The sequence below is a fragment of the Girardinichthys multiradiatus genome, chromosome 12 (genome assembly GCF_021462225.1).
Source record: "Girardinichthys multiradiatus isolate DD_20200921_A chromosome 12, DD_fGirMul_XY1, whole genome shotgun sequence".
In the NCBI taxonomy this organism is placed as follows: domain Eukaryota; kingdom Metazoa; phylum Chordata; class Actinopteri; order Cyprinodontiformes; family Goodeidae; genus Girardinichthys; species Girardinichthys multiradiatus.
This window is the reverse complement of record NC_061805.1, coordinates 29,168,899-29,182,241: the sequence shown is the minus strand read 5'-3', so window position 1 is coordinate 29,182,241 and position 13,343 is coordinate 29,168,899. Positions and strand designations below refer to the sequence as shown.

General features: G+C 35.7%; 1 protein-coding gene across 7 annotated transcripts in view; it reads right to left on the bottom strand.

Moving 5' to 3' along the window:
- The window catches only part of pdlim5a (PDZ and LIM domain 5a), an 86,556-nt gene extending 73,771 nt beyond the window's left edge, over window positions 1–12,785 (bottom strand). For all 7 annotated transcript variants that reach the window (XM_047381883.1, XM_047381884.1, XM_047381885.1 and 4 more), the window contains exons 1-2: window positions 12,628–12,785; window positions 12,026–12,169 (exon numbers count right to left, since the gene is read on the bottom strand). In XM_047381883.1, coding sequence (XP_047237839.1) covers window positions 12,026–12,124 — 99 coding nt within the window. In that variant the 5' untranslated portion in view covers window positions 12,125–12,169; window positions 12,628–12,785. The remainder of the gene's footprint in view (window positions 1–12,025; window positions 12,170–12,627) is intronic.
- Between the last annotated feature and the right edge of the window lie 558 nt (window positions 12,786–13,343).

Sequence of the window (13,343 nt, the reverse complement as noted above, 5' to 3'; positions counted from 1 at the left end):
TTCTTTGTCAATTTTCTTTGTCTATGCTGCTTTGTCTATACTGCTTTGCTATAACTGTTTGCATTAAACATGCTGTAAAATAATGTAATGACTGAATTTTCCTTGTTATAGAGAAAAGAGATTTTGATATGTCATTAATGATACACAATTTCCACTTACTGCAGCATGTTTTTACTTTTAGAAATGCTGCTGGTTATGCTAGTCACAAAAGTGAACTGCTCTCTCCAGGTCAGAAAGTCAGTTTCCTCCTGGAACGTTTATGCATGCATGCATGGATGTAACCGGTGGGTTGCCAGTTTGAAGCCCCACTTTGTCCATTTCAGTCATTGTGTCCTTGGGCAAGACACTTCACCCAACTTGCCTGCTAATGGTGGTCTGAGGGCTCGGTGGTGCCTGTGTATGGCAGCCTCACTTCTGTCAGTCTGCTCCAGGGCAGCTTTGGCTACATTGTAGCTTACCACTGTCAATGTGTCAATGGGTGAATGATAAAGTGCTCTACAAGTTCAGGCCATGTACGTTGGATGGGCAGGCGGACGGACGGACTATTGCAACTGAAGCCAAAAATGAGAAGTCCCTATTTACGAGAATATTAGTTTTTGGAGAGACTGAGGCACTCCAGTGCTATGATATTGTCATATATTGTTCATTTGAAATATGAACACCCATCTAAAAGTTAAAATTCTCATTAAAGAATGAAATATTTTCTGCCATCCAAGAATTCATATGTTGAAGAAAAATACCCCCTTTGACAATGCTGCTAACATTATAGTTACCTAAAGGGACATGCTTTCCTGAAAACATCTTGGTGGGATTTGTAGTAAAATTAGTCTCTCTCAGTTAAGAGGTTTATGGTTATAATTCTGGTGTCTCTTGGTTAATTCCTAGCAAGCTGTGCTTTAAGTGATGAATGGTTTGGCCTCTCTCTGAGGGCTGATTAGTATAGTGATGCACACAAAAAAAAGGTTCAGCTGTCTGCAAAAGAATACAAAATTTAATTTATAGTTACAATCAGAATATGTGTCACCTGTCTGACTAAAGTCTGTTTTCTCAGACACACCAGTGAAGTTTTTTGGTGGTAAAAAAATGCCTCCCACTTTCAAAAACAGGCTATTATGCCTTTGGGCTAGAAAAAATATTTTGTTGTATAAACAATGTTATTTATTGCAGACAATTAAAATAGTTGAACAGGTCTTCCAAACATTTTCAGAACCACTGACAGAGGAATGCTCCACCACTACAATGTAAATTAATACGAGTGGATAAATATTTGGAAATTTAAATGGCTGTGTTTGTAAAACTGGTGCACATTGATCTCATTGTAGATAAAGTGTGAAAATAACAACTTAGCTTAAATCACAACAAAAGATTAGTCAAACTAGATGAACTTAGAAAAACTGTTAAGGTGATGTAATAAATCCAGCCAGACCGAAAAGGTATGTTTTACATTTCCCATGTGTAGAATAAATATGTCTTATCATTTGTTGCAAAAGGGAAGAACTGTTACGTAAAGAAAGAAAATCAAACACAAATGTGGAGTTTTAGAGTTTAAAAGCAGATGAACTTGCCAATATGCTTCCAGCGATGTCAGATTTTAACACACATGCTGTCTGCTTTAAGTACTTCAAAAATATTTTCTACACAGACCAATAAAGCTTTTCTAGAGAGCTTCAACATTGTTTGGTTTGTAGGCACACTGACAGGTCTGAGTGCTTTGAACAACAACTGCTTTCAGTAGACTGAGTGACACAGATGACTGGCAGCTGTTCGGCTGGAGACGTACATACCTTTTCCCCCAGACATATATAACCTTTCAGACAAATGTACTTACTGTATGTGCCGGCTTCAAAAGTACACAGGGTTAAGTTTTCGAGAGATCTTCTCTACATACTATTGTTGTGTAAGTTTGAATTTCAAAGGGGAACACTTTGTTTTATCTGTAACATTTAACTTCTTATTATTCATCAGCTGGCTTCTTAAAACAGAAAAAAAACAACTAAGTTTTTTGTAAATTAGATGAAGAGACCCAGACAGATTACACAGACTAGGGAAAAAAGAGGTGAGTGGGATGAATGAAAGAGGAAAAGAGACACAGCAGAAAGAAATGAAGTGAAAGATTAAAGTGGTGCAGAAGACCAAAGCAGAGCAGACAATATGTCATCCCACATGTATGTATCCATCAATACCATATAAACAGTGTGGCAACATTTCATTCCTGATTTATCATCCCAAATAACAGAATGTTAATTTTCAGCTTTCATTGTTTGGCTGAACCCTGAAGCTGGCAAACATTTTGATTAAACTTCCACGTTCTGGAAATGATAATTGGACAATCAAGTCCAATTAACTGCTTTAGTAAAGAAACATTTTGATGTAGAAGATGTTGTATCCGTCTCTGTTACACACTGGCCATGATTAATGAACAAACACAAAATCCTCAAACTAGAGCACATAGGATCAAACAATGCAAGGAAACTATTTTATACGAGAGTACAAAACACTGTGCAGAGGTTGTATAGTGCAAATGAAGGCAATTCTTCAAATGCTATTGAGAATCAATTTGATGCTGAGCAGCAGCTGAGAGAGTGATTTCTGCAACTGTAAACAATAGGAAAACAGTATGTTCATATGTGTACACATTATAGAAATGTTAAAAGATACACTAATGCGAAATAAATAACAGGATATCCTATAAAGGGATATTCAAATAAATAAAACAAAAAAAACATGTTTTACTTTATGTAAAATGTAATTCAAAGAACTGAATTACTGGTGAGGAATAAATTAGGACCACCACGTTTATTCTAATTTAAAATGGCTAAAATCACACACAGGGATGTCACATCAGGTAACTGTAATTACTTTGTTGTTATTCTGCATTCGGAAAGAAGTTTTCTTGTTTGTTTACGTTTTTTTTTTAACTTCAGACATTTAGTTTGGTGTGCTCCTTACTGTTGAAGTGAACATCATTGTGAGATCAAAATAGCTGCCTGGGGCTCACGGAAAGAGGACTGTAGCAGCTGAGTTATGGGAACTAAAAGCAGCCACAGCTGCTAAACCTCATGAACACAGCAACGTAAAGTTTAGAACAATGTTTACAAGCATCCCCATACCAACATAATTCCAGAGATTTGAATCAGGGTGGTTAGTATTATAAGAATTAATTCATATTTATTTGTTATAAAAGAAGAAATGAATCAAATGTTCCTTCTGGTATGGATTTTCAATCTTCAATGCTTACTAACAATTTTGAAAACAATTCAACAGTAGCAGTAAATATTCTTCTGTTGTTATGTCCAAATCAAGCCCCTTTTAAATGATGTATAGTCACTGGCTCATTTTAACTCCCAAAACCTGTTGTTAGTGTGCTGTCTTTGTCTTATCCCAGCCGCAACCATAGATAGTCAGCAGTTCTTTGTGCATTGTTGCAAAAATGTATTTTATGTTATGCATGTTTTTTTTTGTTTATCTAACTAATTGTGGGTTTTCCTAACAATGTAAGTATTTTCTTTTACCATTTACAATAACATTCACTGTGGAAGAGAGAATGTACTGGCTGCTGCATCTTCCTGTCTTTCAGTGTCACTCAGCCTGCTCTGTATGATATGCTCATCTAAGTTGTCTGTATAGGGGAAATTTTATGATGCACACAGAAAACTTCTGCATTTATAACAGAGGAGAATAACTCGTTCCTTAACTGGAACAGCAATGAAATACATTACGAGCCAATAAATCAGAGATTAGACATGTGTGGCCCAGCAATTTAGCAAACTGCTTAGCATAAAACTATTGTTATTAGGAGCAAGACACCTCTTTACTGATTACTTTAACAGTGTGAGATTTATCGTTAAAACAAATAGTAAACCTATGTGTGCCAAGAAACACATTTAAAAATAATGTAATAGTGCTCTTAACCAGGTTTACCCAGAGTTGGACCAATATTTTTAGGCTGACCTGCAGAAACTCTGGTTGGGACAAAATATGTGTCGCTGGAAAGAAACATGAATAGGTGAGACTGCAGAGTCCAGAAGGTATTTTGTCAGTGAGTGAAGTGAAACACAATCAGTGTGATTATTTAAGAAAGAGCATTTTTTCAGGTGATAAAATATCTAAACAATATCTAAATGGCCCATCAATATCTATGTTAAAATTGGTTTATGTGTGTTTAAAAGTATGTTTTTTTTTTTCACACCTAAATGCAGTTTTTAGATGTTTACTAGAAATCTAAATTATGTGATTTTCTTTCATTAAAACAAACTGGTGATATGCAGAGAGCATCTTGGCTCATTGCTCATGTACAGCCTTTCCTACAAATGCTTAATGATGCTTTAGGTTAAAATATGTGTTACTTTCATCTGCTAAATCTGGACAAATCTGTAAATTAGCTAAATATTTAGCAGGCCATACAATATTGATAAAGCGTAACTTTTTTTTAATGCACTTTAGAGTCACCAACTTCCTAAGCATCTACATGCCACTGTTTTATTAACTTTAATAATGTTTCCAACTGGGTCTTGGTATTGTCAAATATTTGATCTTGAATCACTATTATCGGGCACAAAATATCCAGATCGCGACCTCCCTATCTACTGATGCCATTTTGTTATCAAGGTTACAGTCTTTCGAATAATAGGTTTATTTTCTCTAAAGGAAACATGGACAATTATCTTCAGAACTTTAAAATATGCTGGACCATTCTTCATTGAAGGAAATGAGGTGTAGATATCTACATTTCTTTCTGGCAAAAACATTTATAGGTTTGTATAGATACAAATAGCAACAAGAAAAATCTTTCTGATAATCACTTGGCTGCACATTTATGAAGGTACCTGAAAGACATGATATTACACCTAATTGACTATTCACAAGGAAAGCTTTTTTTCTCACAAAATATAAATTTTTTAGTTTGATCCTAAATCTTTTCAGTAACTTTAATTATTTTGTTGAAGTATATGTTTAGTAAATTAAGAAGATAAATTACTATTGTAAAATCAAACCATTTTCTTTTGCTTCCATTCGTGTCCTTGGACTCCATTACTGTTATGAACAAACATGATGAAGCCAGGCAGCCATCCTGGGAGGAAGGCCGAGGAGACAAAATGGAATTAACAGCTGTGGAAAATCCATTACAGCAGCATTTAACAATAGGTTATTCTGTCCTCTATATAGTCCATTTACTGCAGTGTGTTATGCTGTTGCATTGTTCTGCCAGGTTCTCTGGCCTGAGAGGACTCTGTTCATTAAATTGAAACAGCAGTCCTTAGAAACATGTGTCACTAGAGGGAAAAAATTATTACATGTGCTATGCTGGATGCAACATATATTTAATGTTTACTTTCATCTGTTGGTAACCTGATAGCATAACACCCTAAGACATTTTCCATATAGGGGTAAAAGAGAAAAATATTTGTCATCAAAAAACATAAAAGGTGACCACTATGATAAACATTCATTATCTTAACATTATTTCATCGTTATAAGATAGATTCAGACAGGAAAGAGGCTCAAAAGTGAACCCAGATTTAGTTGTCCATGGTTTCTGTATTGGTTCCTAGTTAGTTGCCAATTAAGGTTTGATGCAGGATATCTTGATATCCTGCATCATTTGGGTTCTGCATATTGATGCAGGACCCACAAGAAGCCCATGTGCATTGCCAACTTTGATCCAAGGTTCTCAATGCTCTTAGAGACCCAAGTGATAAAGAAGTCAGTAAAAGGTTAGGATTAAATGCTGATCAGAGAGATGATGATATTCTATATAAGGAAATACAAGCACCATTACACTGAAAATATAGACACCCACCGTCTGCACAGATTACAATATTGACCAGCTGAACAAATTATGTTAGAGGTCAAGTAGACTTTTCATAGTTGGTTTATGACCCTATTTTGAAATGATCCAGTGTAATATTACTATATATTTGAGCATCTTCAAGGAAACCAATGAAACCAAAATACCTTTCTAAAGGTAGTTGTGATGCCAATATAATTAGATAAAAAGCATTAACATCTACAAATGAACAGTAAGTAAGCTGAAATTGTGACAAAATAAAAACATTACCCTAACCTTAAAATTAGAGACATCCCACTTTTTTTTGTTCCTGATAGCAATTAATTTTAAGAATAGTCATTTGCTGATACTGGCTAACCCTTTACACAAATTATTGTATATTCTTGAAGACTAAGTAGCTTTAAAGTGTAGTACAATTACACACTACGTTTAATCATTGTTAGCATACATTAGTATTGGGATTGTTTTCCACCTAACTAATAGCTTTAAAAGTGCTGCAATATCCAATTTTCTTTGACAGAAACATTTATATTGTTCCAACTGGATTTCTGCTGGCCACTCTACACTATATTCAGTTCCAACTCTGGGTTAAAGAAACCTCCAATGATTTTCTAGAACACATTACATTAAAAAGCGCAGAACTTTATCATTTGTTTCACACACATAAAGCTGCAGTCTCAGAAACACTATTTTTCCTTCTGGCAATGTCTTCATGAGGAGCAACTTACTCAAGTGCAAGACTAAGTTAGCATGTTTACTATCTGCTTTGATATGACTCAAACATTTGATAATTTAGCTAGTAATGCATTTATCTGCACTAAACGTCAATTACATACACAAAAAACCTACAGAAAATATTGTTCTCTTCCTTCATAACTTTAGGCTATAAACTTTAACCTAAAAAGTCAAAGACAGTAGATTGAAAACAAAAACTAGAAGTTGACTTTTGTCAGGGACCTTAATACCCATCATAAATAAATGCCGTGATTGGGACCCGATCCCAGCCAGCATTACTGTTTAGGCACCGTATGTACATGATATAGACCCAACATACATGAAAAAGACATTTAATTAGCCACGATTTATGGCTCAAAGTTAGTTGCCTAAAAAGATTTCATGCAGAACATCTTGAGATAAAAATGGCATACACAAGGATCCCAGGTATATTGTCAAATTTAAAAACTGAAGTTTTCAATGCCCATTAGAGATCCTATTAAACCTATAAGGTGGACAAATCATTTTGATGATTTGGTCATATTTAGTCAACTCTTGTGGATCCCATTAAAGAAGCCAATTGTGAGTGCTGGCCCTCTAAGTGCCAATTTAGCAAAATTCAGATGGGGGTCACTTACACATGTTGGGTGGGGAAGCAATACCTGATATCAGCTTGAGACATTCATACTTCAAATAAAATATGATGATCCTCTACCGCCACCATACTATCACCAGCATTTAAATTATTCTCTTGTTTGTTCGTTAATTACTACTCCAGTGTGACAATAATACAACCTTTCATATTGAATGCTGATTTATTTGGTCCTTCCATTGCCCAACCCGCATGGTGTAATAGAGCTACAGACCTTTAAAATAATGGTGATCTTTTAGTCTCTTCAAAAATAGTATTAGAATTATAGCATTATCCATCCTGTACAAAAAAACTTGATAGATTAATTTAAGAAACTGGCAAATTCATAACAATAGTGACACCAACAAAAAGACATGATTAAGTTTTGAGGTAAGCAAGTCTGTTTCAAAATACAAACTCTAATCAACACATGCAAACACAGACTCTTCATAGGTTGATTTGCAAGAAAGAAAATGATAAAGCAAGTGTTTCATTTGGGCTCTGCGATTTTTCACAAAGAGAATTAAACAAAAGGGAAGAAACTGTGGATTGTAAATGGCACCTCTGGTGGCTATTCATGTGAGATTTAGAAACAAACCACATCATATAAAAAACAGCTAAAATACAGAGTCAGCTATCAAAGTAGTTGTGGTGCAGTTACGGTCAGAAAATGTATTAAAAGCAAGGACACGGAGGATAGAAGAAAGACTTTACATAGAAGAACACTGTCTGATATAGAACCATCACATCTATGGGAAAGCAGGGAGCACCTATCACTGGTTCAGGGACCGGCTTTTTTCCGTGGAAACGTTTAATAGATAAGGTAACCACTCACTTTGCTATTCTTATTACACAACAGTCTCTAAACACATTTTTTATGTTTTATGCACATAAAACATTCTTTGCATATAGACATCCAAACATGTGCCTCAAATAATTAAAACATTCTAAACTTAAACATTTAGGAAAATAAAAATCCATTCAGAAAGCAACACATAAAGTTAAGGGGGAAAAATACTCTAGTGCTAAAAATGAACAGGGAACCTTTGTGTTTTATCTCAAATAGCTTGTAATATATACAATTTGAGTATTTTTAATATACCAGAGACTATACCTTAACAAATACAGGTGACCAATGTAGATGTGAAAACCAGTCTCCTTAGACAGTGATTATAAAAGGCCGACTATTCTTAGAAGTCTAATGCATGTTCTCCCATGGGTTGCTTTCCTTTTAAACTATTTTTGCAGTGGAAAGTGCAAATGGGCCCCCTTAAAAAGGTTTATGTATTGATTCACTTTGTCATCCTTTTAATTTTAAATAATGCTACACAGGTTTCTGCACATGAAAAAAGCTATTCCTTTTAAAAGAAATTGTTTGACACAAATGGATTTCCAATAATTTGTTCCAAGTGGGCTTGCCAGACAGTCTTAATCTAAGGTTTTTTCTGTGAGATATCTCTGGGTGATCAGTATTGCTTTGGTTCTGAAAAAAATACATAATGCAATTTATTGAAAGAGAAAATAAAGAAAATCATTACAACTTAGCACTTAAACAACTGTTTATCTTGGCCCAAAACCCTTAGTTCTTACTGAAATCATCTTTGAATTAGAGCACAGGTCTGGTTATATATTTACGTGTATATACGTATACTTATATATATTTGAGGAACACATTTGAACCTATTCTATAACTCTGTTTGTGCTCTTTCTCCTCTTCATTTCTGCTTCTGAACAACTTCAACAGTAGAAACTGTTAACATGTTTTACTGGGACTTGAGCATGAAGCACCAGCAATTTTACCCAGTTAAGTTGTTAAAAATAAAAATAAAGGGACGAATGTGGAAGTGAGGCCAATTTGCTCAAAAACTAATGTCACTTTTGGTTTCAGCTATTATACCCAATGATGCATGCACAATCATGCACCAGAAACAAAATGCATACTTTGTTAACATGTGTCGACCTTAGCAACAGCAGCTGTTGGTGTAACTGTGGTTTGGCAGTAGTGCTCCATTCTCTAATAACCCCTACTCTGCATTCTCTGCTTAGAACCAACACTATGGTTAGACTGGCAGTGTTCTAATGTGTGTTTAATTTGGGTGTGCAAGTTTGCATAGGTGTATGTGCCCATAGGCACTGGATTTACACCATCATTAGCTTGACTTAATAGGGTGGAGATGATTAGAGTTGGTTTGACTCTTGGTATTTGACTGAAAAGGTTATGTTTGTGAGGAAGGACTCATGTGTTGCATAAAGTCTGAGTAGTACAGTCAACCTACACCACAGACACAAACAAAGACAAAATAAGATGTTATGGTGAAGAAAGAAAGACAGATCAGTATAGATATTTTCAGGGTGAAATCTTGCATCAGATAAGCTAATGATCATCAGCTTCTCAGTCTAAAAGTCTACAGCTGCATGCAACAAAAACAGTGCCAGGTGCAGTCATTTAAATGGAACACATCACTATAAACCAGAGTAATTGTAGGAAATGGATAATGGCATTAATGAGAATGTTACTTTGACTCATAATGGATAGAATACTCTACACACACTTCCTGGCTAATCTTTTAGGGTTTTGGATCATTTATGTTGACTCCAAGAGGTAATTTAATTGTTTGAACTGCATTTTATTTGTATGCGTTTACAGACAAAAAGGTCTCCATTCCCTCCAAATGTCTGAGCATGTCAATAAAATGTGCAAAAAGCATTCATATAAGTCAATCCTTTTATTACAGTAGCACGCACATTGAAAAACATTGCTGCTGTTCAGTGAGCTTTGGAGAACTTTTATTTCCCCTTCTCTTATCATCCAGGATGGTGGCAGTTGCTTTAAACCATTAATTACTACTCCCTCTATAGATTTGGTCAAGTTTAGATGAGTACCTGTTGTAGCCTTTTCCTGACTTTTGAAGCTCAATACACATCTGCCTTATTTGATTGGCATGTTCTCTTTTCTTTCTCATTTTGAAGAGATTGGCTACTTTACAGTCTCTATCGTATTATAATGTGCAATTATTGATACATATTTGTATCTGTATGCTTTACATTTGCCAATCACTTTGCTGCTGACATACTGGATACCCTTGAGAGACAAATAAAAGATTATCATTCTATTCTATTTATTAAATACATTCAAACAGAGGGTTGTGGATTACTGATTCAAGTTTCTTACCCCTTTGATCAAGTTAATGATCAGAGTAAAAGTTGTAGAAAAATTTACTTAAATTTAAGTCTTCAGGACAAGATTATGTTGCTGAAATGACGACCTTTGACATATCTCTATCACAGGTACCAGTACATGTGGAGTGTCCTGTACATTGTCCCTATTTGGCAATTTAAATTTAAATAATGTGCTTTCTCAGTTAAGTTCTCTCTCTTTCTATTTAGCAGTTATTATCAAATAAATCTGAAAGTCTTATGACAAACATGTACAAACTAACCCATGTACCACTCAGTCTTTTTAATGAAATAAGCAAAAGAAGGTCTGATTAAAACAAGCCAGTTCATTGAAGCACATAAATATAATGGAAATTGAATTGCCACTACAGTTTTTAACACACTGACTGATTGGTTTTTCTTATTTTTTGAAGAAATTGATTTCTGAACAAATAATACCATCAATATATTTGTGGTAAGCCAACGAACCTAACCTTATAGAACAAGAAGTCCTTTAGTCAAACCACATCAATAAACAGTGTGATATTGCAGTCTCAGTTCAGAGTCAGCTGCTGACATAGTTACAGTTTACATACTGCCAGTTTTGCACAGTAATCTGAATTCTATTGTTTCTTTTATGTTTTTAAAAAGAAAGGATAGTCTTTTTTTTTTGGAACATGTTTGCAATATAATTCCAAGCTGAACAGATTCTTGTTTATTAGATGTAACAGAATGTTGGGTTTATCGTTAAGTAACATTTTTGTTTTCTTTCTATTTCTTCTGTCTTGGATTTTGACCTGTGTTTTCCAGAAAGTGTCTTTCATAATCCTGTCTCCATGTTTGCACTCCAGTCTTCAAGTGCACACATGCAGGCAGAGGAACATGCAACAGGGATAAGAATTCACATGGCTTTGCTTAGTGGGGAAAGTATTGCATCCGCAAGACAAACATGGCAACCTAAAATGGCCCAAGAGAGATTGGCACAGGATTTGCCAAGCCATTCATCATGAAGTTCATGGGACCAGAAATGTGTGCTCTGCCAGCGTTAGTGACTTTCTTTATGACTGTGTGTATTTGTGCCAGAACTGATTTGGGTGTAAGAGAGTTCCAAGCATAATGAAACAGAAGCTTTACTTACATCAAAAAAAGGATTATCTTCTTCCTGAATCTCAATATGGCTAAAGTGAAAGATCATCCGGGCAAGGCAAAGACAGGCTACTCTACTAGGACATAAAACCAAGGGACCATCAAATTACTTGTTCAAGCAGCAAAAGCTAAGCCAAGATTTTTGTGCCAGAACTTTGATTGCTGGAATTTCAATACAGACACTCAAATTGAAGTGGAATGCAAAGAAAGCAAGAATAGATTTCTTGTGTGGTCGACACTTGACAGATGGCAGATGATTCAGCTAAACTATCACTGGTGTGGTTTGGAGGAGTTAACAAATTGTGCTGCAAGAGGAATGTAAAGGTATAGTTAAGATGTAAAAGTTAAAGGACAGAAATCAGGTTCCACCAACCACACAAGATTGCTGGCAAGCCACTTCACAACATCTCCGAGGTGAATAGCCATACATGCATGAGTAGAGACTAAACATTAGGAGTGCAATGCTTTTATTATGATTAACACCATCGTGATGCATGAAATAAGATTACAGAGCAGATTGTTTGTCACCTGTTCATGTCTGTTTGAACGTCTGTATTTTGAATGCAATTTTGTCTGTTTTTGTTACTTACCCTGGAGATGGTAAGGGGCATATTGAAGTCTTTCCCTCCTTGAAGCCTGAAGCCCCAAGGGGCTGGCCCCAACAGAGTGACGCTGTAGTTCCCGCTCATGGTCTCTCTAATTATGCTGTTCAGTATTGATCACAAGAAAAGATGCTGGTAGCAAGAGAAAATACACAACAGATCAAAATATTACAACTTGAGTTTAAAAGGTCTGTTATGTTGCTCCAAGATTTTATGTGAGATATGACAGAAAAATGAGTTTTCGGTACAGTAAAACAAAGGAAGTAAGAGGGGAAATTCTGTGGATGTAAAGGGTCAAGGAAACAATAGAAAGGAAAGAGACAAGAGGAAGATGTGAAAATAAAATGAGAAAATGAACATTTACATTACAATATTATTATTCAGCTTTTAATTTCAGTTATTTATCTACAATTAGAGATAACGTTTATTTTGTATACAACAATCCACACACTTTAAGTGACAAATTAAATTAGTCACTTTTTCTTCAGTATATTGCAAAATCTTTTATAAGAAATATGCAGCCCTCATACAAAAGGACCTTTATAAAGTAAATATTTGGTGGCATTATAACACAAACTTAAAGAACGTACCTCTTCAATGGGAATTCCAAGGAGGACAACAATTCCAATCAGGTACTAGTGGCAGTGTAATTCCCAGTTTCCCCTGCACTCTCCCCTTTCTAGCAATCCCACCATGTGTGAGAGAGCCACAGAGGGATGCAATGCTCTTATATACTATAGATAATGACAGTGGGAGGGGAAAGGTGGAGGAGGGGAGAGAAAGGAGTAAGGGAGGGGAAATGAAGAATGGGCCGAGGTTAGGGTGGTAGGGCAGAAAAGAGGAGGAGATTCAGCAAGGGGAGGGGAAATAAAGGCGATAATATGAAGGATGAAATTAAGGCGTAGAAGAAGACAACACCGAGGGGGCGACACAGATGGGGAAAACCTGGATTATGGAATAGAGTCTGGGAGCGTTAAAAAGCAGAGAAATGACAAGAGGAGGGTAGGAATGGGTGGGGGGAAGTGGGTAGCAAAGGAGAGAGAGGTTGGTTTATCTTTCATCTGGATATTTTGGGAACATAGAGTCACTGCTGTGGGCAGCTTCCTTTAAGGTGAAACGAGCTGTATTAAGATCAAGACCAAAGAACAGATCTCAGAGGTTTCATTAAAAAGGTCTTCCTAAGGTTGATGAAGTCACATAAACAGACGATTGTCTCATTCCTGTTAGAAATTTGTTTCACAGCTCCAGCACAGACGTTCCAACAATAACACAAAGGGTAGCAGGTTGGTAATCGGTGCTCTTTATT